The sequence below is a fragment of the Coccidioides immitis genome (assembly GCF_000149335.2).
Source record: "Coccidioides immitis RS genomic scaffold supercont3.3, whole genome shotgun sequence".
NCBI classification, from domain to species: Eukaryota; Fungi; Ascomycota; class Eurotiomycetes; order Onygenales; family Onygenaceae; genus Coccidioides; species Coccidioides immitis.
Genome location: NW_004504308.1, coordinates 2,358,331 through 2,383,541, shown reverse-complemented (window position 1 = coordinate 2,383,541; position 25,211 = coordinate 2,358,331). Strand labels below are relative to the sequence as shown.

Below are 25,211 nucleotides of genomic sequence, written 5' to 3'. Positions count from 1 at the left end.
GCGATTGGTCGCGATTACCACGGGTCCGGACCATACGGAATCAAAAGCGAGGCATCAGATACATTGAAAACCCGAAGGGGACGTGCTTGAGACCACGTACGTATCCATGGCGCCCTCTCGAAGCACGACTGATGGATAATCCGTTCTCGAGTGCAGGGTCATCGGGTCAACTGACTGTCATTGAAGCGACATGTTTTGTCAGTCCTGCTTGGGTAGACCAGTCACTGTCTGAGACTGCTGCTGTCAAGACTCTGAGAGCTCGGCGTGCATGTGTGTGTCGGTCCAGCATACAGGACACGCTTTGTGAGAGGGTGCAAAGGCTTGACCATGGTTGTGCCACTAGGATAGTTAACCTTCTGGATGGGTGGGAACCATGTAGGCGGTGATGCTGTTCCATTGGCCGCAGTGTGTTCCTTTGCAGCAGATGATGGATAACCAGTTCATTGTCTTGGGGATTCCCATTTTAAATATATATATATATATATTTAACTAGTTATATATAACAAAGCTGTGTAGTTGACTTGTGCTGGCTGGTCACTGATAGCTGCATACTCTGTACACTCCCATCCATCAACTCCAGCACCGAACCCACCTTGCCGCGGCGTGGTTTGCTCTGGTGCTTTTTTTAGAGCGGGCGGTTTCGTGGGCTTTTTCTCCAGCCCGAGTCGCTTAGTTTGCTTAGTGTGCGCTGCCGAAAGTCTAGACACAACCCAGCCCTGCTTGGTCTGCCGTCCGATTCTGCTGCTTGTCTCTGGTTTGTCTCATCCACTGCTACTCTGTTGCCGGCCAGCTATTCGTCCATCTGCAATTCCCACTTCCTCCCCATCAACTGCTGTTTCTCTGCAAGGTACACATCCACACGGCCACCACCTCCTTACAGCTAGTTTATCACATCTTCTTCTTCTCCTTCTCCTCCTCCTCCTCCTGCTGCTGCTTGCTGAAAAAGCACACTCACGGAACCCAATCTACAGCGCCCAACAGGTCTGTCCCGTACCTGCGTCTGTGCTTTTTTGTGGCCCATGACAACTCCGACGCCACTCACTCCCATCTCTCTCTAGCTTTTGGAACCAGCTGCTCTACTCTGGAAGCATCGTCCCCCAGAACACTTCATCTGCTCACGCACCGCACTCCCTACCATCACCACCGACTTTTGCCACAGCCTGCTCGGCGCAGCAGTAGCTTCTCGGCCACCCCATGTGAGAGGTTTCCCTCAGGAACAACATCCCAATCTTTCTCCTCCCCAGCCGCTTCCCTCCGCAGTACCCCTGGTTCCTCTCCCTCTCCCTCTCCTCCCACTTCTTCTTCTTCGTCTTGCATTCCTGCGCTCAGACGAGCAGCAGAAATCACCGAACCTGGAGCCATTTCGCCGCGATCACCGTGCCCCTCCCGTGTCCTTTCCCCACGATAACTACGATCGTCGCCTGATTGTGTCCGTCACCAAATCGTCGAAGAAATTGGCGCGAACCACCTTTGTTGTGGAAGCCAGTTTCCTCTGCTACATCTGCACCCTGTTCGAGCCACCCTAACTTGGGATTGGCCCTCCTCTGCCCTCTGCTTTTTTACTAAATCTCGTTAATTTCCTCGATCGATCGCTCCACAGTTCTGCCTCGCCCCGAGTACCTTACCCCGCCCGCTGGGTGATCGTGTATCATGGGCCAGCAGCAGTCCAAAGGGAGCGGTGGTTCAAGGATATCTTCAGACAAGGGTGGACCCGAGTCCCTCCAGTCTTACCCATCCTTCTCTCGATCCGACACAAGGGACTCGACTCGCTCCATTCGCGGCTCCATCCGGTCCAAGATACCCGGGTCAAGCAAAAGCGACAAGTTCGACAGCCCCAAAAGTTCCAATGGGAATGTGACGCGCGGAGACATTGGCCCCGGGGATAAGCCAGATGGAGGACCTGTAGCGCTCCCCTACAGAACTACCTCGGATGCTTCTGTCGTTACAGACAAGTCCGCAGCTTCTCAAGAGGAGGATGAATCCGCCTCCCTTGACGTGCCGAGGCTTCCGCCGTCACCGCGACACTCAGCTTCCCTAGGTCGCGGCCACGAAAATGTCAATGCGGCGCAGAGATCAGGAGAGGTGGACCACGTCTCTGAGGCGCCTCCAACTGGCGCAGGACAGTCGATTGTGTCCCAGAAACCGGGTGAATCGATCCTTATAAAGAGAGATAATATGATCAATCCCGTTCTGCGTGACCTCAATGGGTCCTCGCCCTCAGAGAGCATTGGCATGAATGGTTCGCCCGGCATGGGAATCGGGTCACTTAAGTCTATCGACGTCGATGATATGATTACCCGGCTCTTGGACGCGGGGTATTCCGCCAAAGTCACTAAAGCTGTGTGCTTGAAGAACGCAGAAATCATCGCGATTTGTGCCGCCGTACGTGAAGTCCTTCTTTCGCAACCTGCCTTGGTTGAACTCTCAGCGCCAGTCAAAATCGTTGGCGATGTCCACGGCCAGTACACAGACCTGATTAGGCTCTTTGAAATGTGCGGGTTCCCGCCGGCTTCCAACTACCTCTTCTTGGGCGATTACGTCGACCGTGGCAAGCAAAGCTTGGAGACAATTCTTCTTTTGTTATGCTACAAATTGAAGTACCCCGAAAATTTTTTCCTGTTGCGCGGCAACCATGAATGCGCCAACGTCACTCGCGTCTATGGGTTCTACGACGAGTGCAAACGCAGGTGCAATATCAAGATATGGAAAACATTCGTCGACACTTTTAATTGTCTTCCGATCGCCTCTATTGTCGCTGGCAAGATCTTCTGCGTTCATGGAGGCTTGTCCCCGAGTTTGTCGCACATGGACGATATCCGCGGTATTGCTCGACCTACAGATGTTCCCGACTACGGACTGCTCAACGACCTCTTATGGAGTGACCCAGCAGACATGGAGGAAGACTGGGAACCCAACGAAAGAGGAGTGAGTTACTGCTTTGGTAAAAAGGTCATCATGGAGTTCTTGCAGCGTCACGACTTTGATCTTGTGTGTCGAGCACACATGGTGGTCGAAGATGGATATGAGTTTTTCAACGACCGAATTTTGGTTACCGTGTTTTCCGCCCCAAACGTAAGATCATCCTTCAATTTGACGATGTTTCAATGGTTCCTAACGGCTTCTTCACAGTACTGCGGCGAATTTGATAACTGGGGTGCAATTATGTCGGTTTCTGCGGAATTACTTTGCAGCTTCGAGCTCCTAAAGCCACTTGATTCGAGCGCTCTGAAGAGTCATATCAAGAAAGGCAGAAATAAGCGCAATAGTATTCTGAACAGTCCGGTAAGTTCGATATGTATCACCTGTCACGACCTCTCACTACCTTTTTACCTATCCTTGCTTTGCTCTCTACCCTGTCGATCATCAGTAGTATTTGGAGATATGCTTACGTATCTTTTAGCCTGCTCTTGTGTCCGCTCAGAGTTATTAAGCCTGGTTACGCTGTTTCCCACGACACTCTAGTTATCTAGTGAGACTCTAGGCCGATCTGGTCATGGGATGTCGCGCATTGCCTTCGAATTTACGCCGCTACCGATTTAAAATTTGCCGTACTACCGTCAGACATGTCACTTGAGCGGCCAGTGTTGACTGTTGTCCGGGTGTGGGCCATTATGTCCGCAAATTGCCCTCTTTCTGGGAGCATCAGGCGGCTATTGAAGCCCGACTTCAGGGTTTTGTTTTGGTTGCATACGCCCTGTCCGACGCGTAGATTCATACGCCGCTCCGGGATGGTCGCCACATTATTGCCCAGCATCACTTTTTAAGTTCACAGGATTCGATTGCCCTGTCCTCCATTGATCTCAAGTAGATAGACACACGTCTGACCGCAGTTTCCGACACGCCTTCGCATGCCTTCGCGTTAGCAAGCGCCACGCCTGTTCTTCTATCTCCCTTTCTGGATTGAGCGTATTGCACCGACTTTCGAGCCTCGCATTTGAGCACAACCGAGTACCTGAGTGACAGATCGACGCTTGGACTGGCATCGCACCAGGTCTATGCAGCTCTGATAGCACATACGTATGTGTGAGCGGTGCATGCAGTTTGTCCTGTTGCTTGTTCCCCACAGTGGACGCTGAATTCCCGCTCTCTTACGCCGCCACCCCCCGATTACGGAGGATTTTTACTCTGCTTTCTTGTGTGACATAACCTCCATGACCAATATGTGTTTTTCTTTTTTAATGAGGATTGCGTTTCTTTTCTTTTACGGAGCAACTACCTTGCTGACAAACCCTTAAACGTCCATACGCCGAGTCCCATTTTTTGTTTGTTTACAGGTGTTGAATTTTTATCTTTCCTGTCCCTTCCCCCTTTTTTTGCACTCCATGCTCTTTTGATGTCTTTCCGGTATTAAATATCTAGCTTGAGCAGCGATGTGCTTATTTATGCCTACACTCTGTCCATAACTTCATTCTGCCTTTGACCTACATACTCTGGAACGGAATTGGTTTTGTTAACTGGTTTGCCTTGAAAACATCTTCCCCCCCCCCCAAGCCGACCTAGTTTCAAGTTGACGGTTGTGCACCCTTTGTCCCTCTTTCTTGTACGTCCTCACTCGTCCTTCCCCTTCCCATCCGGACAGAAAATCAGGAAATCAACAAGATATGCAAAAAGTCAGGGGATCCAAGGATGTGGACCATGCGCTGCTGCAGTTACGCAGATCTGGTAAATTAGGTCCCCCTGCTTTTGCGTTTTTTCTTTTAAGGAAAAAAAAAAATTATCTTTTCTTTCATTCTATTTGTTTCTTTTTCTCCCCTTTTTTTTTTTTTTTTTTTTTTTTTTTTTAACCATTTTGTTCTGTAAACCCACTGGGATTGACGAGGTGCCGAAGATACAACACACTCTGTAAAGAACTCATCGGTGAAATGAAATAATAGCTTCTGAATGAAATGAAATAAAAACATAATTGATGAGTTGTCTTGATATCTCCTACACGCCCTTCGCAGTATAGAAGGTTCTCATAGTCCAGCTAGTTTAGATTCACGATATTCCAGGTTAAAATGAAATTGGAAGATAGTACAGTACTGCGTACACTTATGTAGCGTCCGAGGGACCAAATGGGGGCAATACGGATTTGCAAATAATAAATAGGGAGAAAATCTGGAGCTGTAGAGAAGAAAAAATAAACAATAAAAAGCCCTGTTGAAGTCCGATATGCTCGGCCAAAGGGTAAAGATTGCCCGACACGGGTCAGTCCGGGGTATGAAAGAAACAAAGTCAGGACCAGAAAAAAAGAAACTTCCCCAGAGCACATGTCAATAAATAAGCTGTAGAAGCGATGTCTTGTACTATCGTTTGCGGTAGAAAGCCCAGAATTTCGAAAGCAAATGTCAGTTATCCACACAGGGCAGGTCACAAAAAAAAGCACGGCAATAACCTAGAAAAAAATAATACATGTGATTTTCCTATCCTGTAGGTACCAACAAGAATTTGATGTAAACATTTCTTTCCCACTTAAAAAGGGGGGCATTTATCAAGTATGTCATTCGGCAGGTTTGTCGCTACCTGCGTCTGTAGCCTTCGACGGGCCTTCTCCTGCAGAGATCAGAGTAGGGGCAATTCGCTTCCTTTTCGGAGGTCGGGATGCAGCATCGTCGTTTTCAACTGCAGCAGCAGAAAGCTCTTTATCGGTTTCTTTTGAATCATCCTTCTCCGACTCGCTGATAGCGCCAAGATCTCTTTTGCCAAGAACGCTACCGCTGATAGAGCTCCTTGCGCTGTGCGAAACGCCAGTCATAGGAGTCTGAGGAGGTGTTGTAAACGAGAGAGGAGGCGGAGCAGAATTTGTAGCTGTGACCAAAGGAACAGAGCTTAGGGTTGGGGTCGGATTGTTGATAATCCCCGAACTTGAAGGTGGCATGCTTGAGCTCGTTGCTGCTGAAATGGTTGCTACAGAGCTGGCAGGACTCGCAGGTCCGGGTAAGGCTGGCGTAGATTTTACTACTTCAGGTGAGGTTACTAGCGTTGGGGTCGGTAAAGGAGTAGTCGTTGTTGATGGGGCATTTTGAGAGGCTTGTTGGTGTTGTTTATCAAATGAATAAGTCTGTCCTAATTCTCCGGGTGAGAATGCAAGAGTCGAGCAGAACCCATCGGAGGAACTCATTATCAAAGTGAGTCCATCCTGTGACCTATATAAATGTCAATATAGATAGATCTGAATAAATTTTAGTCGAAAAAGACCCACCATGTCAGATCGGTGAACGTCGCAAAGTGCAGGTTGCTCACGACGCACAACGGCGTTTGCTGTTGCGTATCGTAAACTAGAACCGCGTCTTGAGTGGCTACTGCATACACTATTCTATATGGTAGTGAAAACGCAGGGGGAGGCTGATTAGCCGTGGCTGTCTCCGATTCTTGATTTTTCGGTGACGGTAACGGACGAGAGGCATCACTCGTCGTCGAAGCCGACGTAGTTAATGGTGGAGGGTCCATCGATGTAGTAGTGGGGCCTGGCAGATTGGAGGATATCACAGATTCGGGAAGCGCTACAAAAGAATCATCAACGGAGGAGGTATCAAGGGTAATATGGCGAGTAGGCTTTAAGCCTTGTCGAAGAGTGTAGAAGACCGGTGAACACTTCACAGCGACTGACGGCTTTTTGTGCCCTGGGAGGTGGGCTATTGGTGGTTTATTAAATCCAGCACGTGTGTAGATATACACGGTATTAATAATGTCTTCCGTTGTTTTGTGTGGGTCACCGTAATTGGGGAGTTTATATTGCCCTGCAGGTGTAAATAGTAAACTTCCATCAGGTGCAAATGTTAGCCGCCGAAAGAAGGAAGTGAACGTTTCGTTGGCATAAAGACTAGCATTCTTCACTCCAAGTCCACCTAGAAAACTCGGAGAGGGCATATCAAGCGGCTTGACAGCCGGCAATGGCATCGAAGGAGCAGGCGAAGCGGATCTTCGGATAGAAGGGGAGGAACCGAAGGAAGAGCGACGACTAAGCGATACAGGGGGTGGATCCATTGGCAGTAAGCCTGTCATAGGAGTGCCAGGTGCCGATGGCCCTGGCGAAGATACCGCGACAGAATTGCTGGTTGTCGACTGAGCTCTAAGTCCAATATCCGGTGGAGCGGGACTGTTCGATGATATGCGTCTCGCTGGCAAGTCCATTTTGAGAAACTTTCCATGCGAAGTCAAGGTGAACTGGCCATCCTTTGTTTTCAAAGTGTAAATATGAACTGAACGGTCAGAGGATTGCGTAGCAACGTATTCGTTTAGCGGATCCCAAGCGACTCCTTGCACGTAGTGCGAGTGTTCTGCTATCTGGCGCACCATTTGGCCTAATCGCATAAGGTCAGTGAGAAATCGAGGAAAACAATCGATATAGCATACCAGTTTGTGCGTTGTAAATTCGCGCAACATTATCCATACTTCCGGTAATTATGAAGACACCATCCGGGGACCATGCCAGGTCATAGATTTCAGCCCCAGAGGACCTGCACATATGCTTCACTCGCCACGTTTCTTTATCGTCGGATCGGTCTTCGCCTAGCCGTGAGTGAGTCTGCAGCTCCGACGGCACCCAAAGGAGTACGTTTCCATCATCTCCAGCGGATGCCAGCATCTCGCCTTGTTTATCTTTAGTATCCTTCCGGTTCACGCAGCCAAGGGTCAGCTCAACACACCTTTAGGGCAGAACCGCACGACGTTCACAGCTTGCGTGTGCTTTATCAGCGTGCTAAGGTATGTGATTCTTCGTTCCTCTCCGGTAGCTTCAACCCTCCAAAGCTATCTCTCAAGTCAGGTAACCCGTGTGGGGGTAGGAAAGGAGGGAGTTCAAAGGGGTAACATACGCGAACATTGTTATCACTACAGGCAATTAGCATGATTGTGTTCAGGGAATAACTGACAAGGTAAATACATACTTTCCAGCTGTAGCCAGTCTCCCTTTGCCGTTAGGATCAAAGTTCACAGAGTAAATGGGGGCATTGCCGTCATGCCAGGCGATAAGAAGAGGGGTCGCCTTCATCGTGGACGGCTCGGCAAGGCTTATGGCCTGTGAGGCCTAGGACAGGATTTGGTGTTAATATTGTGGCTGAATATGCTGGTCCGGGCCCTGTTGCGATGAACTCTTTGTCCAAGTGCAATCTTTATCTTTTGTCGCGTTCAGTAATCGTGCTCAGTCCATTGGTCCGGAGCTGTTCAGCCCAGAGAGTCGAATTGAGGCATCAAATTAATCAGAATGCTTACAGGCCCAAAGAAATTAAAATTTTCAGTTTTGAAACGATATTAACAGAGGAGAAGGTAAGTAATAAAGGTAGTTCTGATGCTGTTGAAGTGATGGCATGCCTGTTGACAAGGCCGCGATTAATGGAGAGAGGTTGTGACAAAGTCAACACAACTGCTGGTGACGATTTTGTTCCCGCCCACGACTATAGTTGAAACCAACATTCACTTTTGCAGATAAACCATCCCTGAACCAGGTCAATGGCCAGGTCAAATTCGGAAATAAGAGACCATTCAATTTGATATTGGTGCCAAAGTCCATAAAATAAAAGCGTGTCATTTCCCGCCCTCACCGTAACTATGCTCGCGGCAGTTCCCAAGACACTCAACTACCAATGGCCCCAAAAACACCCATTAATACGGAGTACAGGGATAGGATATTAGAATATTTTTACAGTTATATTTTACATTTTAAGGTACATATGGTCAAATAACCACAACCCAGCCATATATCCTCCAAAAACACCCAATGGCACTTTTGCTTGACTATGATATGCACCACAGACTCCACGATAAACGCGGCCAGGAGCGCTCCTATTCCTGTCGCTGAAAGAAAATAGCTGACATATTTATATGTGCCTAGATGCAGCTGCCTTGCACCTTTGGAGACGTGATTTCCGCTATATATTAGCTTAGTCTCTAGATGTACTCCGTACCGTGGCCGATACTGGCTTTCGTTTACCCAGTCATGGTTAGAAGAGTCTTTCTTCATTCTTTCTCGCCGAGAAAATATCATATATTGCAGATGACCAGCACTTAAGTCAACGCAGGTCTTCTCGCGATTTTATGCCAGCCATCTCCCGATAGTTTCGCCGAACCAGCTGGTAAACTTGGCACGTCGCTTCGCTTTCGCCTCCTCGTCAGCCTTGACCAATGGTGAAACCTCCTTCACATATCGATCCCGCTGTACAACTTGTTGTTTGAGCGCCATAACCTCTAACTCTCGCTCGTGAGGAGTCAGGTCTTTTAGAGGCTTTGAGGGCTTCATGCCAGCCGGTATCTGGAGTCCCCCAGGGACCATAGCGGGCTCGTTCGCGTTATCCCCTTCCGATTCCGCGGGTATTGGTGCCGCATCTGGATTGAACAAGGACCTCAGAGGAGGGGGCTCGACACCAGCAGCCTTTGCTTCTTCCACTCGAGCCTCGTAGTCCAACATCTGGTGGTAAAGCTTGTCTGCATGCATTTGAATCTTCTCCTCGTTTTCTCGATCCCAGTCAAAATTCGAACCGTAGCCGAGAGCCTGTAAGAATTTCTACAAATAGTTCATTAGCTATCTGAAACAAACCCTCGTCCCAAAACAAAATGTCGCCAGCTTCCGGGAACGGCTCACCGCTTGCATCGTATAACATCTTGAGAATTCTTTGTTCTGTTTTGAGCACATAGTCATCCTAGCCCACATCCTTTGCTGTGCGTCTCCATCTTTAAAGCAATTTGTAAGCGCAATGTGTTCCTCTGCGCAATTTTCTAACGCCGCTCGGTTTAAAACGTCTTTTCTCTTCTTGAATTGATCAACGACCTTTTCAGCTGGTGATATCTCTGGTCCCTCAAGCTCACTCATGGGCTGATATGTTTTCCAGAGGTGGGCGTATCGGCCGTCAGGGAATAGGGAAGCGGAGGGAACAGTCGTCCTGCTCTCAGAAGTCGCATTGTCCGGAGAGGTCGGCGTCTCTCTCGAGGGAGGCTCGGAGGATGGCACATCCGTAGTCGGTATATATCTTGATGGAGTCTCTTTCTCCAAGTATTCTCGGAGCCCGGGGTCTAATTTCTTCGTAGGATCATCATCGCCAGAGGAGTTGCCCCAGAACCATCCCATTGCGACAAGGCCAGGGAAAGACGTGAAATTGTCTTAAAAATACACAAAAGCCACCCGGGCTTGGTTAGAGACTCGACTGCTCCAGATTAATATTGTTTTGATATGCGTAACAACACGAAGCAAGCAGCTGCTCTGTCCTTTGGGCTCCGCCGCGGACAATGGATTGATGGGATTTACCCAATTGAGTTTTGCCAAGACCACTGACGTTCTCCTCGCTGCTTGCATGTTATCATCCCAAAAAGCTTCAAGGAGCACGCGTCCGGCGCGTCAACGAAAGCCATCGTCGCAACCATCACGATGTCAATTGCCGCAAGTAAGCTCAGGGAGTCCATTCTAGTTGTGTACACATGCTAACTCGTAGTTTAGATCGAGCGGAGCGTCAGCTGATGCGCCAGCGGGGTGCTGCGTACGTCCCTCTCAATACGTGCAGACATTATCCTTGAACGAGTCCATATGAGCTGACTTCCTTTCCCAGAAACCGTAAAGTCAAGGATGTGGATTTTGGCTTCTCTTTTGGTCCCCCTCAGCCGTTAACGAAGTCAGAAACGCAAGTGTCGCAGCGTGCAGTGACCAATCCGCAATCTCCTAAGATATCTCCGCCCAAAAGTTCGACCCCAAACAAGAAACTTTCCCGGCCTTCCACCCCAGGATCACGGCGGAGCTCAGCTAGGCAGACAAGAAGTACGCCGAGCACAAAGCCATCTGGGAGTTCTAGAGGAGTAATACCCTCACCAGCGCCGGTGTACGATATCCCACAAGACGACCAGCCGGATCAAAGAAGCCCAAAACGGCGGCGCATAAGTAAGCTTGTCTATATTGACCTTATCGGTGCCTTTTCCCTAATATACTTCTTTCAGCTCTTTTCAAATCTATTACAGCAGATTCAGCCTTGCATACAAGCAGTCCGCATAGCGAATCGCGTAGGATCGCCGCTATCACAGAGACAATCGAAGAGCTGATAGCAGGTCAGCAAGCCCTACCCACAGCTTCTTCAGAACTTATTCATTCCACACCAGACGCTACTTTACAGCCTACTGAACCACCACAACACCAAACACCGTTGCCCTCGAATGCCCCACCTGAACACACCCCGTTACCAAACACCGTCAGTCCGGACGATAACAATCGGCACAACAATTACCAAGAAACCAATGAAGATATCCAAGCTCAGCGTACACCTGTCGCGCAACGTAGGCGGAAAAAGAGAAAATCTGTTCGATTACCTCCGAAGAATCATCAAAAACGGCGTTCCCAAGTCAACACTGGAAGTTCCAAAAAAACAAGCAAAAATCTGGAGTCCAATGAGGCCTTGAATAATGCAGAACAACCTTTTGACCAAGATAAATCCCGAAGTCCTACCGTACGGCGCTCATCTCCTCCCAAGGAAAGGCCCACGAGTGTGAATCCTGAAGTACACAGGCTAGACTTACAAGCAGAGGAAAGGGAGAATGATTTCGCAAGAAATTTGGAACTACAAAACGAGGAAGGGGAGGGAGACGATGGGTATGAAGTGGACGAAGCTCCCCGTTGGCGAGCTCCAGAGGGAGAGCAAGCATACCATCCAATAGAACCTCCCCAAAAAGCAGAACAACCTGAGCGAAGGAGGAAAAGAAGGAAAAATGCGACCCGGGCGCCCGCAAGTGACAAAGAACCTCTCCAACACCATAAAGAATGGCCCGAGTCTACGCAGCCTGGACAACCAGAAAACACGCGGGCGGTCAAACCCAGACGAGGTCGCAAAAGGCGGAGTCGCGGATCGTCGAAATCGTCGGGAGAAGCTTTCTCAGACGAAGGTACTTCAAGTAAAAGTACCATCCCCGTTACCGTTCATCGTATCTGCAACATCTCTGCCCTCGAGGACATGCTTTCTGATAAGTCCAATGTCTCCGATGATGAACATTCGGGCTCCCACACCGCGACCAGGGATCACAAATATCTAAACCGTGGAGGCATTAACGCTGCTGACGTCCTAAGTCAAATTTGTCAAGAAACACTGGAAAAGACCATCTCTACTCTCCAAACAAATATTGACCGGGAATTAAATACTACCCGTGCTAATGAATGGAAACGTAAGTGCAAAGTTGTGCAAGATTTTCGCTCGGAGTTGGAAAACTCTTTGTTCGGGATTAGCGAGCTTCTTGAAAGCAATCTCGCTCTTGCTGCGCGACTAAAAAGGGATAAGAAGGAGGTGCTTAATTTAAGGCACCGGCTATTGAGCTTACGGAAGGAAAGAGAGGAGATTGCTCTTCGAATCGACAACGTACGGAATAAGTATGCGGACGATGAAAGTGAAAGAATGGTACGTCCTACACTGGATCTACATAATGAATGTGAGAGTTTCTTTGAAGCTGATCTCATGCTAGGTACAAGACTCACTCAACAACTCTATTCACGATCTCCAACTGGCTCTTGACCGAAGCCATAAACGGAAAGATGCCACGGACGCCAATCCATTTGCTGGTCTGGAATTCCTCCTCCGTACAGTTGCTCAAGATGTTAGCTCCACAGCATCGGACTCGCGAGGAGGCCTTTTGAACCAGGTCAAGCAATTTAATAACCAATTAGAGAAGACTGCGGCTTTATTACAACAGAACCGACAATAAACCGATGACGTCGGCCAGTTCCATGCCATGTTTAGCCTCGAAATAAGTCCTAGCTTTTACGCGAAATTCATAAATCGATTTTCCACGTAACTCTACGGAGTATTTCCTTGGCTACCAAACGAATACTTCGCCAATGTACAGAGGAGGCCGCGCCAATAATAGAAAATTCCGAAGGCTTCAATCTTCATGTGAACCGTGAACTCAGGGCCTACATACCAAGCGTCATTCGACCCTCCAACCCGCCACATCCTCGCTACCCGACGCTTCTTTGACCAGACCAGCAGCATCTTGGCGAATTCCGCAGGCGCAGATCAATCTTGGCGCTTCTGCCAGCCCAGCGGGCCTTCAGCCTGTGGGCGCTGGTGGAGAACGCCGCGGGTTCCACTCCGCCGCCTTGGCATTTTCAAGAACGTATCTTGCCACCACGACAAACCACGCAAGGGGCATACGACAGAGGTTATGCTGCACAATTAATTCACGCCAGGAGAGCAAAATCTCTCGTTGCCCTGCAGTTCCTACATCCCCGATGGTAAGCACGGAACATTGAAATGATTTTCTCATCATCTTTTTCGAAGTAAGGAGGCATCTCTTGTGGAGAATAGCCAAGTTTCTCAACGTCTATGATATTCTTTCAAGCATGGAGTACTCCGTATCCCTTCCCGTCATGACGCAATCGAACAATGCCTATGTTCAAAGCAGAGATGAAAGGTCAACTCTGAATGGAGCCGGCATCGGAGCTGAACATATTTCTACCCGGCGACAGATCAGGTTCCCATATTTCTCGACCTCAGATACTTTGTAGAAGTTGTGGAGGAGGGGAAATGTGGAGAAATTTGTAGCTAATTAGGACCGTGGGCCCAAATTCAAGTGGCTGTATGGAGAGGATATGATTTGGTTGTTTTGAGAATTCTCGGCGGTATTTTGAGATCGTCGGCTGTCCGCTTCCAAAATATATATCTCGCTCATTTCCTCCTTCCTCTCCATCTCTCCTAGAAGGTAATAAATATATTACCCTCTCAACATCATCCAAAGCGAGCCCTTGAGGAAGGACTACCATGAGAGAGAAACGACTCGACCCAGAAGTCCCTGTAGCCAACGATGGCCACAGCTCGAGTCCCTCCGTCTCCACGGGGAAACAGGAGGTCATCAGAGAAGAAACCATAAGAAGCTGGGTGAAAGAAGGACAAGAAAATGGGATAAACAACAAACTTCGAAACCCCCTATCTGGCATGACCAAAGACGAGCTCTTCCGGGATGTTGAAACATTCGCCCTTGAAAAAGGCCTGATGGATGTCGTTGACGATTTGAAGAAGGGAGCTCTGATCGCGCAAGATCCGAAGTCGTTTGAGCTCCTGGACGAGCTTTCGGAGGCGGAAAAGGAACTGCTCCGTCGGGAGAAAACGCACAAATGGAATCAGCCTTTTATGATGTATTTCATGACCAGTACGTGGAGTCCGCTCCTTAACGACTTGTGGAAACTAACATATTCCAGTTCTTTGTGCCGGCTCCGCCATTGTCCAGGGCATGGACCAGACCGCAGTTAATGGTGCCCAAGAGTACGTTCGAAATGCCAGGGATCCAGTTGTCACAATTTTCTAAGATCATCTAATAGGTTTTACTTCGATGAATTCAACGTCACCGATGTCTGGCAACAGGGTCTGCTCAACGGAACCCCATATCTCTGCTCCGCATTGATCGGCTGCTGGACAACGGCGCCTCTCAACCGCTATTTCGGCCGTCGTGGATGTATTTTCATCTCATGTTTTGTCTCGTTTGCAAGCTCCTTCTGGATGGCTACAGCCCATACCTGGTGGAACCTTCTCTTGGCTCGGTTTTTGCTTGGTTTCGCCGTTGGCGCTAAGTCCACGACTACACCTGTGTATGGGGCAGAATGCTCTCCGGCAAATATTCGTGGTGCGCTCGTCATGATGTGGCAGATGTGGACGGCGTTTGGAATTATGTTGGGCTACATTGCATCTGTCGCCTTCATGGACGTTAAAGTCGCATCGATTCCCGGTTTTAATTGGAGGCTGATGTTAGCTTCCACAGCGATCCCGTAAGTTTCGCTTATCAGCCCATGTTAATAATAAACACTAATCTCTTGTTACTGCAGTCCTTTTTTCGTCTGCATTCAGGTATATCTATGCCCTGAATCTCCACGATGGTACATGATGCGGGATCGGTATCAGAGCGCCTACAATGCTCTCTGCAAACTTCGACCTTCATCTCTACAAGCGGCGAGGGATTTGTACTATATCCATGCTTCGCTGAGAATTGAGGAAAAACTTCGCGAAGGCAAGCGTCTTTGGAAGGAGATGTTTGGCATTCCTCGCAATAGACGAGCTGCACAGTCCTCATTCTTTGTAATGTTCATGCAGCAGGTATGTTCAAACACCAAAATATCATCACCTCATCAGCTAATACAACTGTGCATCAAACAGTTCTGTGGCGTCAATGCGATCATGTACTATTCCTCTTCGATGTTTAGAACCGCAGGTTTCTCGCAACGCGAGGCTTTGATAACGTCTTTGGGCTGTGGTATTACTAACTGGATTTTTGCACTGCCTGCAGTGTATACAATCGATACGTTCGGCCGACGGAACCTACTTCTGACAACGTTTCCACTCATGTCACTTTTCTTACTATTTACAGGATTCTCTTTCTGGATCCCAGATTTGAAGACACGGACAGCCTGCGTTGCGACGGGGATTTACCTGTTCATGATCGTGTATTCGCCTGGTGAAGGGCCAGTGCCGTTTACCTATTCGGCTGAAGCATTCGTGAGTTAGACCCTCCATTTATCCCTTTTTTTTTGAAAAAAAAAAAAAAAGAAAAGAAAAGAAAAGAAAGAAAAGGAAGATAGTTGCTGAATGTCAGTCGATGTTCTAGCCTCTGTATATTCGCGACATCGGGATGTCATTCGCGACAGCGACCACATGGGGATTCAACTTCGTTATTTCTCTCACATGGCCAGCCCTAGAGAAATCTTTCAAACCACAAGGGGCGTTCGGTTGGTATGCTGCTTGGAACATCTTCGGCTGGGTATTCTGCTATTTCTGCCTACCGGAGACAAAGGCCCTGTCCTTGGAAGAACTAGACCAAGTCTTTTCGGTTCCGACAAGAACACATATCAACCATTATCGTACTATGTTGCCATGGTATTTCAAGAAATACGTTTTAAGAAGCGATGTCCCACCGCAGAAGCAACTATATGATTACGAGTAACGCGGCTTTCGAGGGGAAGAAAAGACAAAGCACAGGGAACGTGGCTGTCCAAGGCAACTCACTCGCGAATGGTCAGGAAAAAATAAGCCACCTTTTTTTTCAACGGCATAAACAGCGATTTCTAATCGATTTGAGCACGCGGGAAAGTCTCACCCGCTTGATCTCCAATCCTGGGAGTATAGAGCGATCTGTTGATATGTACACCGTATGTAATGTTAGACAAGAATCCACAGATGCCATAGGGAGTGCCCTGGAGAATCGTTTCCAGTACTTGGATTAGCAGCGGGTTGCTCCCATGACCCTGGCGTTGCACGGTGGGGCATCAGCGACTATGCTATCAGTTGCAACCAGACTCGTGGCATCAGGAGAAATCGAAGCAATTGTTAGGCCAGGCAGATGTAGGGAAACACAAAGCTTGACTGCAACCGTTTATCCAACAGGTCCCGTAGTAAGGTGTGACGTCGAAATTGCGCTATCCGTGCTTTTGTCGCACCGGGATAACGGACATTGGCTTTGCCTTTACCGCTTGAGGTAAGCAGATATTATAATAACCTCGTTCGGGCTCAAGAAACCATTTTCCCGGTCCGATCTGTTAACGTGTCGATAATCGGTCGCAGGAATATTGACTGGAAAGTTAAATGAGAATATCCTGCTCTTCAAGTACGGCTTGATCCATCTCAAGCAGATCCAGCCCGTCGCCGTGTGATACACCACCTCATCACCGTTAAGCTACATATCCTTCTACGCTAGGTCGTCTCGCTCAGCTAACTGCCGACAGATAGAAATCCAGGGTTAAAGTATGAATCGAGTATTATCTTGATGGTATTCATAACAATTACCTGGTATGGTAAATCCTAAGTATAAACCAGCGAGGCAGACGGGTGGTGCATGGGTTCATCACACCAGCCCAAACAAACGATACTTGCTCCCGGATCGCAAGCCGGTGGTAGAAAGTCCATATTTGGGGTATTTCGTGAGTAATGCTGTTGTTGATCCCCGAATTCATACGGAGCGAACTTGGTTCTGGGAGTATAACAAGATGCGCGACGAAGGATTAATATGCTTAGGGTCATCATTACCGCTAAATGGTCACGATGGCTGCGTAGCTGCAACCTCATCCAGATGCCGCACTCCGCATGAATAACGCGTACGACGTACGATATCTCCTGCAGCGCTAACAGGTCGCAAGTGTGCAATCACCCGTGCAACCTTGTCAAACCTACGATGTAGTCGAGACAAGAATTACCAAGACAGCTTTTAATGGTAATCAGAGGCGTATTTCCACTCGGCTTGACGCCTCCATATTGCTTGATTTCCTCTGGCTTCGTATCCGGGATAATCTGCCAAATCCCGAGACGTGGGGTGGGCCTTGGTAGTTCTCCCAAGAGCTGGATGTCGAAGGGGTAGTGCCATTCTACCCCTACATACATAATCTAGCTGATCAAATGCGTGCCCATAGATCATGCACCGACTGGCTAGTGCTGGATGCGACGTTGTGTGTGGGTGTCAACCAGGGGAGGCCGACGATGTGTATATACGCATGTATGATAATATCAGGCCCACGTGGGGTACAGGGTCCGCTGAAAAAGTCACTGTTTCGCAGCATTACTCCGAATCTGCTCTCCTCCAGCACGTCCGGGCAGTTGGGAAACCTGTAACAGGAGAATGGGCAAACGCTGTTTTGAGCAGCATCCCGGAAGCAAAGTCTGCTCTCCCGGAGCAATCCCCAGTCAACCGCTAATTCATGCGAGCAAACACGACTCAGTCCCAAGCAAAATAAGCGGGAGAGCGCACTCTCAGGAAGTAAATGCGCGGAAAGCAGAGACTTACCAGTCCAGCAGGTACTTGCCGTGATTTCTCCGACTGGTTTCGCGTAACATAGTAGACTCCGTGCCCGGCCTTAACCGGAACAACTCTGATTCAGATATAGGGATTGAATCGGGGTCATAATCGATTGCTTGTATCGCAGAGGCTCAAGCTAGGAATTTTCGGCAGTTATGAACACAATCTACTCCGTACATATGTTTCTCAACGGGTGGGCCTTAGATCTTCTGGAAAACGTGGTTCATCCGCCCCGGTCCCCCATGCCCTGCGGCGGGCGGTGCTATCGTATATGCAGCTTTTCGACAAGCGGTTTTATTGTCAAATCTTGAGCTCAGGCTCCTCAGCTGAGGTCAGAGCACTCCCTCCAAGTTTCCTTCTGGCGGCGTAGATCAAACCTGCTAGGGACCCTAGGCGACGGTGATCCCGCCGATGAAGGTCACCACCGCCCACGGCTGAGAGTCTGTCTATAGTGCCGACTACTACATCTTAGTTACATAAACATTTCTTGGCGTATTTGGCGCTTGGTGGGTTTGCTAAGCGGCTAAATTATAGCACCAGGCTGAGCTACAATCTCTCGGCCCCCCTTTGTGAACTTTTCACCCTCGACCAGGGAGGCGTACTGGGAAAATCCCCACGCCTCTGCGGAAAATGCGTGGAGTATGCTACTCTGGACATATGCCCTTCCCGGGATATAGAGTTCAATATACCCTGCATCGTCACAGAGAAGGACAAAGTTGCTCCAGACTACCAACGCCCGTTTTATTGGACGGCTTTTGTGTCACCCTCCTGTTTTTCTCCTCCGATATCATACGGCGGTGCATTCATAACCATTTAATGCACGTATTGGGCATGGATCTTTCTTCCCTGGTTCTACGCACAGAAATCACTCCGCCTACTGGATGCTGAAATGTTCCGTTCGGATGCCAATCAGGCCGGCTGCGTAGTTAGCTGGGCTTGCAGGCAAAGAATTAGTTTAAATAGCCGTGGACCAGACTATGCTTAGCGAAATGCGTTGAGCTATCCGAACCATCCGTGGCGGAATCATTCCAGGGCAGTTGCTCTCGGGCAAGTGAGGTGGGCGGTCCTCTCTATGCTTTTCTTTGGGGGAAGCCCGCAGACCAAGCGAGGGTGTGTACTCAGTCCACCCTTTCCGAACCCCGCAGACCAGTTCTCTCCGCGAGAGAATGGAGGGTCACCTTTTTTTTTACAGGCTTGAAGATCCGTGGCCAATCCTGACCTCCGGAAAGCATGATCGTCGCTGAACATCCTTCGCATACTGACACTCCTCATCCTGCTGTTGGTGCTGGGTGAATATCCCCGTGAAACATGAAGCAATTGTTGGACGGAAGAGGCAAATCGGCCCGGGTACTGGCGCGGATAGATGCCTCGCCGGGACGTCCTCAAACGATCCACCAATTTCCAGGCGTCGAGTGCTTTGCTCAGTCTCCACATCGATGGCCAAGTCTGAATAGGGATGCAGCTGACGCCATGGCCTCTCATGTGTAGGCCATATCTAATGGAGGGAATGCCCTTTGCCTTGACCCTTGCCGTTTTTCCTTGCTCTATATCCCACCTTCGCCCTTGAACCTGTTTAGATCAAGCTGTTAAAGCTCCTCCTCACTTCTTCCAGCCTAGACTTATAGTCGATCCCGCTCCCGCTCCACCAGGCCCTGATCTTCTCCTTGAACTGTGACATTTGTTGTCTCCTATAATGAATCACTGTGAGTTAATCAAAGGAAGTCAATGCAGTCAACTGTTGCTAGATGATTGTCACTTCTTAACTCTTGGTTCCTCTTATTATTATACACCTTCCTTGCCAACCGCTGACGGGGTATTTGTTCTTTATTCACTGTATCTCCCGCTTCATATCTAGTAACTGACACTGTATGGCGTCTTCCTCCCAACTCCATACAAAGAGCACTGTTCTGATTTCACCATCTTCTCCCTATCACCCGACAAGACCACTGTGAAACAATTTTTTAGTCCTTTCACATTTCTTAGCTCCCTTCTCAGCACTATTTCTACACCTTTTGGGCTGCCGTATTTTGCAACAACTTCCCACGTGTCTAGCCCCAGCACACAAAAATCGATCCCCAGAAGAGCACCAACCTTTTCCATTATTATTATTCCTCTACTTAATCTTCGATCGCAGCGATATTCAGAAACATGTCTGCTGAGGCCGACAGAGACGTCATCTACAACCCGGGCACCAAGTCCTCGCTCCCCACGAGCAGCGATGACGAGCCACATGCCATGTCCAGGGACGAACGCCAGGTAGCCGAAGCAGCCGCTCGCTACGGCTACGGCCCATTTGCAGGCAGAAGACAGCAGCTTAAATCCTTCGCCAATTCGTTTCAGCCCAGCGTAGCCCAGGCCGCAGCTCCGCGCCAATTCGCCAATCCTGCTCCCCTCGGTCTGTCCGCTTTTGCTCTCACAACCTTTGTGCTTAGCCTTATCAACATGCAAGCTCGCGGTACAACTGCCCCAAATATTGTTGTCGCATCTGCATTTGGATATGGTGGGCTTGTTCAATTGTTGGCGGGCATGTGGTAAGCAATTAATCTTCCTCAATAATGCGCGTATTGTCGCCCAGTTATCTGATTGCGCAACGTGATACCTAGGGAAATGGCTGTTGGTAACACATTTGGTGCCACCGCTTTATCGTCATACGGAGGCTTCTGGATTTCCTATGCGATCATCTTTACCCCAGGCGGTTTCGAGATCATGTCGAGCGTCACAGAAGTGGACGGCGCGTCTGGGCTGAACAGTACGGTTGGTTTCTGGCTTGCGGTACGGAACATTTCAGCCTCCCGTATTTTGATATTCAAAGTGGGCCCATCGCACTAACAGCAAGCGATCCTTTGCTTCTAGGGGTGGTTTATCTTCACCACAATCATGCTTATTTTTACGTTCAAAACCAACTGGGCGTTCATCTTGCTCTTCTTAACGCTGGACCTCGCTTTCCTCATGCTCGCAGTGGCTCACTTTCAAGAGACCTCCCCAGGAAAGGTTAACACGCCACTGACTAAGGCTGGAGGCTTTTTTGGGCTTCTTGCAGCTTTTCTAGCGTGGTATAATGCCGTTGCGGGAATTGCGACAGAGGAAAACAGCTTCGTTAGATATCCCGTCGGACCCTTGCCGTGGGCCAATTCCAGGCGCCCGAAAGCCGACCCTGAGATGGTTTAAGGATATGTACCCTGCATCGATCTTCCTGCCTTGCAAGGACCCAACCGTTCCTCCTTTATTCCACGACCTATCTGAGGGATCTATTAGGTATTTAACATTCTTTTTGAATTTGTGGATTGGAGTTTTCGGCTTCCAAAGGATACTTTGAGTACCTAAATTTAGACGGTACTTTGATCAGCGAGTGATCACTTCTGAATGCAGTGAGTGTGAAGGAAGAAAAGGCCAAACTTCCCCCAGCAAAGCCTCTTTGTGCTGTAATTCTCGTGTACATCTCGATGGACAACTCATGCTTGAGAGAGGCAACGGTGTTGGGGTGCTTATTCACCTTTCTCATATGTAACCTTTTTTTATAACAATGATTTGACCTTCGATAGTGTTGCACACGGATGCTCTTTTCTATATATCCTCACATTTCATGGGGTACCTATGCATCATACATATGCATAGCAGGCCTAATATCAATCATCTTCCCCGCTCTGGTGCAGCTATGCTCTTTGTCCTACAAGCCACCATCGAGGGTCTAGCTTCGCCAAATGAAAATCATGCTTATCGAAATCACCTACAACGTCAGACAGAAAACCCCTTTGGGCTCTCGGCTGCAGTGCATAGAAATGAAGGGGTACCCCGGATTCAAATTTTTGAACATTATAACTAAGCTCTCTAGAATCAATTAGAACTTGCCTCCTGTTAACTATCTGTCACAATGAATATGTATGGGGCATTTATAAAGCTGGAGAGCTCCCGTCATGAACCCTGGAATTTCCCGACAGATTCATGAGAAGTCCTCATTGCTTGATACTACTTCTTTTGCTATAAAAGGCTGATGTAAAGCTAGGGCAGCTATGATGTAGGTACTGACCTTCGTGTGCTAGTATGTCACGAGGACCAAGAGCCCAAACCCCTACATTAGCAAGTATTTCTGCAAAATAATAAGCTTGATTAACATATTGGTGACAGGTAAATTCCCTTATTTCCCTGGAAAAGGGGGGGAGGTAATAAAATGATGACCTAGCGCTTATTCCAAAGTGAACCCACCATAAATGACGTAGTCATGCGAAATCCAATATGCTGTATCTGCTACACCATTTCTTATCATCCAGTCAAGCTGAAAGATATCCTTGCGCTGGGAAAGAAGTTTGCTGGCTAACTAAAAACACGATGTGAGGAGAATGCAGAGCGCCATCTCGCGAGTACCACAGAGAAGTAAGGATAAAGAAAATGCACCATAAAGACGAGCAGATGAGGTGTATAAGCAACAGCCGACGAGCAGGAAAGTAAGGCTAGAAATGAAGCTAGTCCCCAGGACATACGCACATAGATAAAATGGGACCAGAGACTTGATAGGTCTAGGTTCTTGACTAATTCTGACAGTACAAATCAGCGGCTTAGAAGGTAGGAGGGAAAGAAATAGAAGAAAAGACTATGCTAGGTTGTCTGTCCCGGTCGTGGGAATACAGGGACCGTTGGAAGGTTCTCAAGACCGCCCATTGTCCCTTGTGGCACACCAACCTGCCAGGGCTGGCCTGTTTGCTGATTAATGAATGCACTCTGGCGGAAAGGATTCGTACTCCCGGTTGGGTTGGGCCGGAGTGGAGCAGCGGCAGGGACTTGCAAATTTTGATTCGGTGACGGAGTGTTCCGCGCGAAGGGATTGTTTCCTGTTCGCTGCGGCCGTAGGGGCTGTAGATAGGTCTGGTCTTGAGGCGGAATTCCGGGTGAGGTTGATGGACGTGTGATCTCCGCACCAAGGGGCATCTGAGAAAGGCGATGCTTAGCGAATGGATTCGTGGGTTGACGGGTTAACGGAGCTGCAGCGGGTTGAGAGTTTGAGTTGAAGGGCGAAGAAGTAGGGATGAGCATTGATTGTCGGAAGGGATTATTAGGCCGTGGTGATCCCGTTTGCATGGGCTGTTGAAATGGAGGTACTCCATTCTGAGGAATGCTCGATAATGAGGGCTGAAAGTTGTTCATCTGAGGTTGAGCAGGGCCTTGTGACTGGGGTTGCGGAGTATATCCTCCAAAGCCAGCACCGGTATGACTTGGCTGCAGTGGCTGTAGCTGCTGCTGGGGTTGAGATGCGAACTGCGCGAACGGATTGCCACCCTGCCCTGCCGAGCTTGTTGCGGGAGTCTGCTGCTGCAATCCGAACCCAGTAGGTGAAGCTTGCTGGAACCCCGTTTGCTGCGGTGCGAAGCCCATTTGCTGCTGCGGAAAACCGGTTGCTTGAAATGCTTGTATTTGTGGGTTTGGCATATTGAACTGCTGTGGTGTGGATTGATAGTTCATAGGCTGCTGATTTTGCTCGATAGAATCAAAGAAATCAATTAGATCCGGGGCAGGAGCTTTGGCCGGTTGAGATTGTGTATTCGTCTTAATGGGCTGGGATTTGGCTGGCTGGCTGGAAGTAGCTTTCTTTTGGTCTTCCTGCGCTTCTTTCTTTCCATACTTCTGGGCACGGTATTCTTTACGCCTGGCGGCAAAATCGGGGTCGTTTAAGTCATCTTCCAGAAGCTTGGCAAGGTCCGTTGAAGCGTGTTTTAGGTTGGGAATTTCCAGACGGGTTGCGTTCTCATATTGCCTTGCCACACGTAAAAATCTCACGACGTCCTCGGTTAGCGAGCTGAATGATTTATATACCCGCAGAGCGCGCTCGCTATCTGGTCTCGACATCTCAAAATAATGCTCTAATGTAAATGATAAGCGATCTGCCTCGGATATTTCAGCTGCGGGTCACCAACCTAGCACGTTGATCGTCCCCTCATTCATCACGGAGTATAAGGTTAACAAATCAAGCGTTATGAGTCGAAATGCAGTGAGGGATATTTCGTTCTCAGGCTCATCACTTAAAAGCTATTGGATAGTGTGCACAGTTAGCCATAGCCCTGACGCCACTCATAATGAAGTTCTTCCATACATCGCATTTCAACAGCGCTCTTATCTGCTTCTGAACGATCTCAGTTTCTCTCAGAAGACCCTTTTCCACGGTCAATTTCTTTAATCTGCCTTGCCCACCACGAACATAATCTGTTTTCGTATCGGCGAACGCCAGGGATCGTGCGATGAGGTACTCGGAGTATCGCCAGATGTTGCCACCTTGAATTTGCACTTGATAGAGAAACACGTCAGTACATCCGGCTTCAAGATAGTGTGTACCATCAAGCACTGCGAGGCAGCTGCCACGCCCTTGTGCCTCAATAATAATTGCGGAGAAAGCGAAAATCACCCACCATCGGAGATACTAGTAATAGCGATTTTTTGTGGATGCTGCGAAAGATATTTCAAGGCTGCTCCGGGCGATCCTTCCCGTATCATCATGTGTATCACGATAAGGGCTTTGAATACAATCGTCCATGCTGAGTCCCGCAGGCGGAGCGATAGCGATCGAAGGATCTCCGCCACTCCAGCATCGCTGTACGTGGCAGTGAGGATATGCTCAATATACTTCGATTTGGGAGCAGCAAGCTATTCCGTAGTCAAAGCTCAAATGAGTTAGCTACACTTTCTGGGCCAATTGGCACGGGAATCTGGATGACTAGGAACAACTGACTTTCGGTTTCGTAGCGCCCTTGACGGACTTTTCGAAGTTGCTGCTCGGCATGGTGGGCACGGGAACGGGTGTCGGGGACGCATGCAAAGGAGGAAGTGGAGAGGGAAAATAGGAATTTATTGGAAAATAATGCTAGAGCCTTATTGACCCTGACTTCGTCTTTGTCCGTTCGTTCTAGGCGGTTTGCGGTGTCGGTGCGATCATGATGGACCCCAGAACCCGCAACGTAACAATGGTCTCAGTTTGGGGAAACGTAGTTATTTACCTGGTTCGGCATCAAATTCCAAAAAATTGTTATTAATAAGGGCACGCAAAGCGAAACTGCGGCAGGTTGTGCTGTAAGGCCCCGCGATTTAGGAGAGTAAACGGGTTGCGAAATAGGGAGCTTGGATGACTTTGAGGTTCAGTTCATCTCAGGGACTGGGTGTTCAAAACTTTAGCTGAGCTAAATTTAATGTCGGGGATAATCGTCCCCATCTCAATCCTCAGGCCACCAGGGCAGACCACCTACCCATATCGCTAGACGCGTCGAGATGATATCGAGGAGGACGACTCAGTTCACGCTCGATCTTCGAAAGAGAAATTCTCCCTGACGGCTCGCTCTGGCCGTCCGGAATGCTTCACATGAAACGTTCTCCTACTGCCAAGACTGTGTTTCAGCCATGTCGTCATTACAAAAGCCAGCGATCAGGACTGTGTTAAACACTGCTCGTGTTATTCTGCAATATAATTACGCCTGATATATAGTTTACACGGCGATAAACTGGCCATTGTCATAAACTCC

The 25,211-nt window shown here is 48.8% G+C and overlaps 10 protein-coding genes across 10 annotated transcripts; 5 read left to right on the top strand and 5 right to left on the bottom strand.

Annotated features, from left to right (window-relative positions):
* Positions 1-221: 221 nt before the first annotated feature.
* On the bottom strand, positions 222-1,362 carry CIMG_13274 (uncharacterized protein; the record flags this gene model as incomplete). Its single annotated transcript, XM_004445052.1, has 5 exons — positions 222-339; positions 553-699; positions 893-937; positions 1,043-1,076; positions 1,149-1,362. 5 exons carry the CDS (start codon positions 1,360-1,362, stop codon positions 222-224), a joined length of 558 nt encoding a protein of 185 aa, XP_004445109.1.
* Positions 861-4,750, top strand: CIMG_08050 (serine/threonine-protein phosphatase PP-Z1). Its single transcript, XM_001240886.2, has 3 exons — positions 861-3,072; positions 3,130-3,282; positions 3,401-4,750. Exons 1-3 carry the CDS (start codon positions 1,651-1,653, stop codon positions 3,428-3,430), a joined length of 1,605 nt encoding a protein of 534 aa, XP_001240887.1. The 5' UTR covers positions 861-1,650; the 3' UTR covers positions 3,431-4,750.
* A 162-nt stretch (positions 4,751-4,912) lies between these two features.
* On the bottom strand, positions 4,913-8,418 carry CIMG_08051 (chromatin assembly factor 1 subunit B). Its single transcript, XM_001240887.2, has 6 exons — positions 7,869-8,418; positions 7,797-7,812; positions 7,629-7,731; positions 7,336-7,572; positions 6,182-7,283; positions 4,913-6,125 (listed from the first exon to the last, which is right to left on the bottom strand). Exons 1-6 carry the CDS (start codon positions 7,970-7,972, stop codon positions 5,480-5,482), a joined length of 2,208 nt encoding a protein of 735 aa, XP_001240888.1. The 5' UTR covers positions 7,973-8,418; the 3' UTR covers positions 4,913-5,479.
* Positions 8,419-8,608: 190 nt separating this feature from the next.
* Positions 8,609-10,157, bottom strand: CIMG_08052 (uncharacterized protein). The gene is made up of 2 exons (XM_001240888.2): positions 9,560-10,157; positions 8,609-9,481 (listed from the first exon to the last, which is right to left on the bottom strand). Exons 1-2 carry the CDS (start codon positions 10,040-10,042, stop codon positions 9,014-9,016), a joined length of 951 nt encoding a protein of 316 aa, XP_001240889.2. The 5' UTR covers positions 10,043-10,157; the 3' UTR covers positions 8,609-9,013.
* A 182-nt stretch (positions 10,158-10,339) lies between these two features.
* On the top strand, positions 10,340-13,616 carry CIMG_08053 (uncharacterized protein; the record flags this gene model as incomplete). The annotated part of the gene is made up of 5 exons (XM_001240889.2): positions 10,340-10,355; positions 10,409-10,448; positions 10,518-10,843; positions 10,900-12,341; positions 12,406-13,616. The coding sequence occupies 5 exons, from the start codon at positions 10,340-10,342 to the stop codon at positions 12,643-12,645; spliced, it is 2,064 nt and encodes a 687-aa protein (XP_001240890.2). The 3' UTR covers positions 12,646-13,616.
* An 84-nt stretch (positions 13,617-13,700) lies between these two features.
* On the top strand, positions 13,701-15,870 carry CIMG_08054 (sugar porter (SP) family MFS transporter; the record flags this gene model as incomplete). Its single annotated transcript, XM_001240890.2, has 6 exons — positions 13,701-14,088; positions 14,138-14,201; positions 14,258-14,701; positions 14,759-15,026; positions 15,087-15,425; positions 15,535-15,870. The coding sequence occupies 6 exons, from the start codon at positions 13,701-13,703 to the stop codon at positions 15,868-15,870; spliced, it is 1,839 nt and encodes a 612-aa protein (XP_001240891.2).
* Positions 15,871-16,758: 888 nt separating this feature from the next.
* Positions 16,759-17,611, top strand: CIMG_08055 (uncharacterized protein; the record flags this gene model as incomplete). Its single annotated transcript, XM_001240891.2, has 3 exons — positions 16,759-16,836; positions 17,052-17,232; positions 17,445-17,611. 3 exons carry the CDS (start codon positions 16,759-16,761, stop codon positions 17,609-17,611), a joined length of 426 nt encoding a protein of 141 aa, XP_001240892.2.
* Positions 17,612-18,898: 1,287 nt separating this feature from the next.
* On the bottom strand, positions 18,899-19,604 carry CIMG_08056 (uncharacterized protein; the record flags this gene model as incomplete). Its single annotated transcript, XM_001240892.2, has 3 exons — positions 18,899-19,207; positions 19,316-19,400; positions 19,576-19,604. 3 exons carry the CDS (start codon positions 19,602-19,604, stop codon positions 18,899-18,901), a joined length of 423 nt encoding a protein of 140 aa, XP_001240893.2.
* Positions 19,605-19,860: 256 nt separating this feature from the next.
* Positions 19,861-21,178, top strand: CIMG_08057 (GPR/FUN34 family protein; the record flags this gene model as incomplete). The annotated part of the gene is made up of 3 exons (XM_001240893.2): positions 19,861-20,243; positions 20,316-20,484; positions 20,566-21,178. 3 exons carry the CDS (start codon positions 19,861-19,863, stop codon positions 20,878-20,880), a joined length of 867 nt encoding a protein of 288 aa, XP_001240894.1. The 3' UTR covers positions 20,881-21,178.
* A 618-nt stretch (positions 21,179-21,796) lies between these two features.
* CIMG_08058 (ENTH domain-containing protein) lies at positions 21,797-24,934 on the bottom strand. The gene is made up of 5 exons (XM_001240894.2): positions 24,428-24,934; positions 24,108-24,342; positions 23,795-23,985; positions 23,619-23,730; positions 21,797-23,564 (listed from the first exon to the last, which is right to left on the bottom strand). The coding sequence occupies exons 1-5, from the start codon at positions 24,476-24,478 to the stop codon at positions 22,306-22,308; spliced, it is 1,848 nt and encodes a 615-aa protein (XP_001240895.1). The 5' UTR covers positions 24,479-24,934; the 3' UTR covers positions 21,797-22,305.
* Positions 24,935-25,211: the final 277 nt, after the last annotated feature.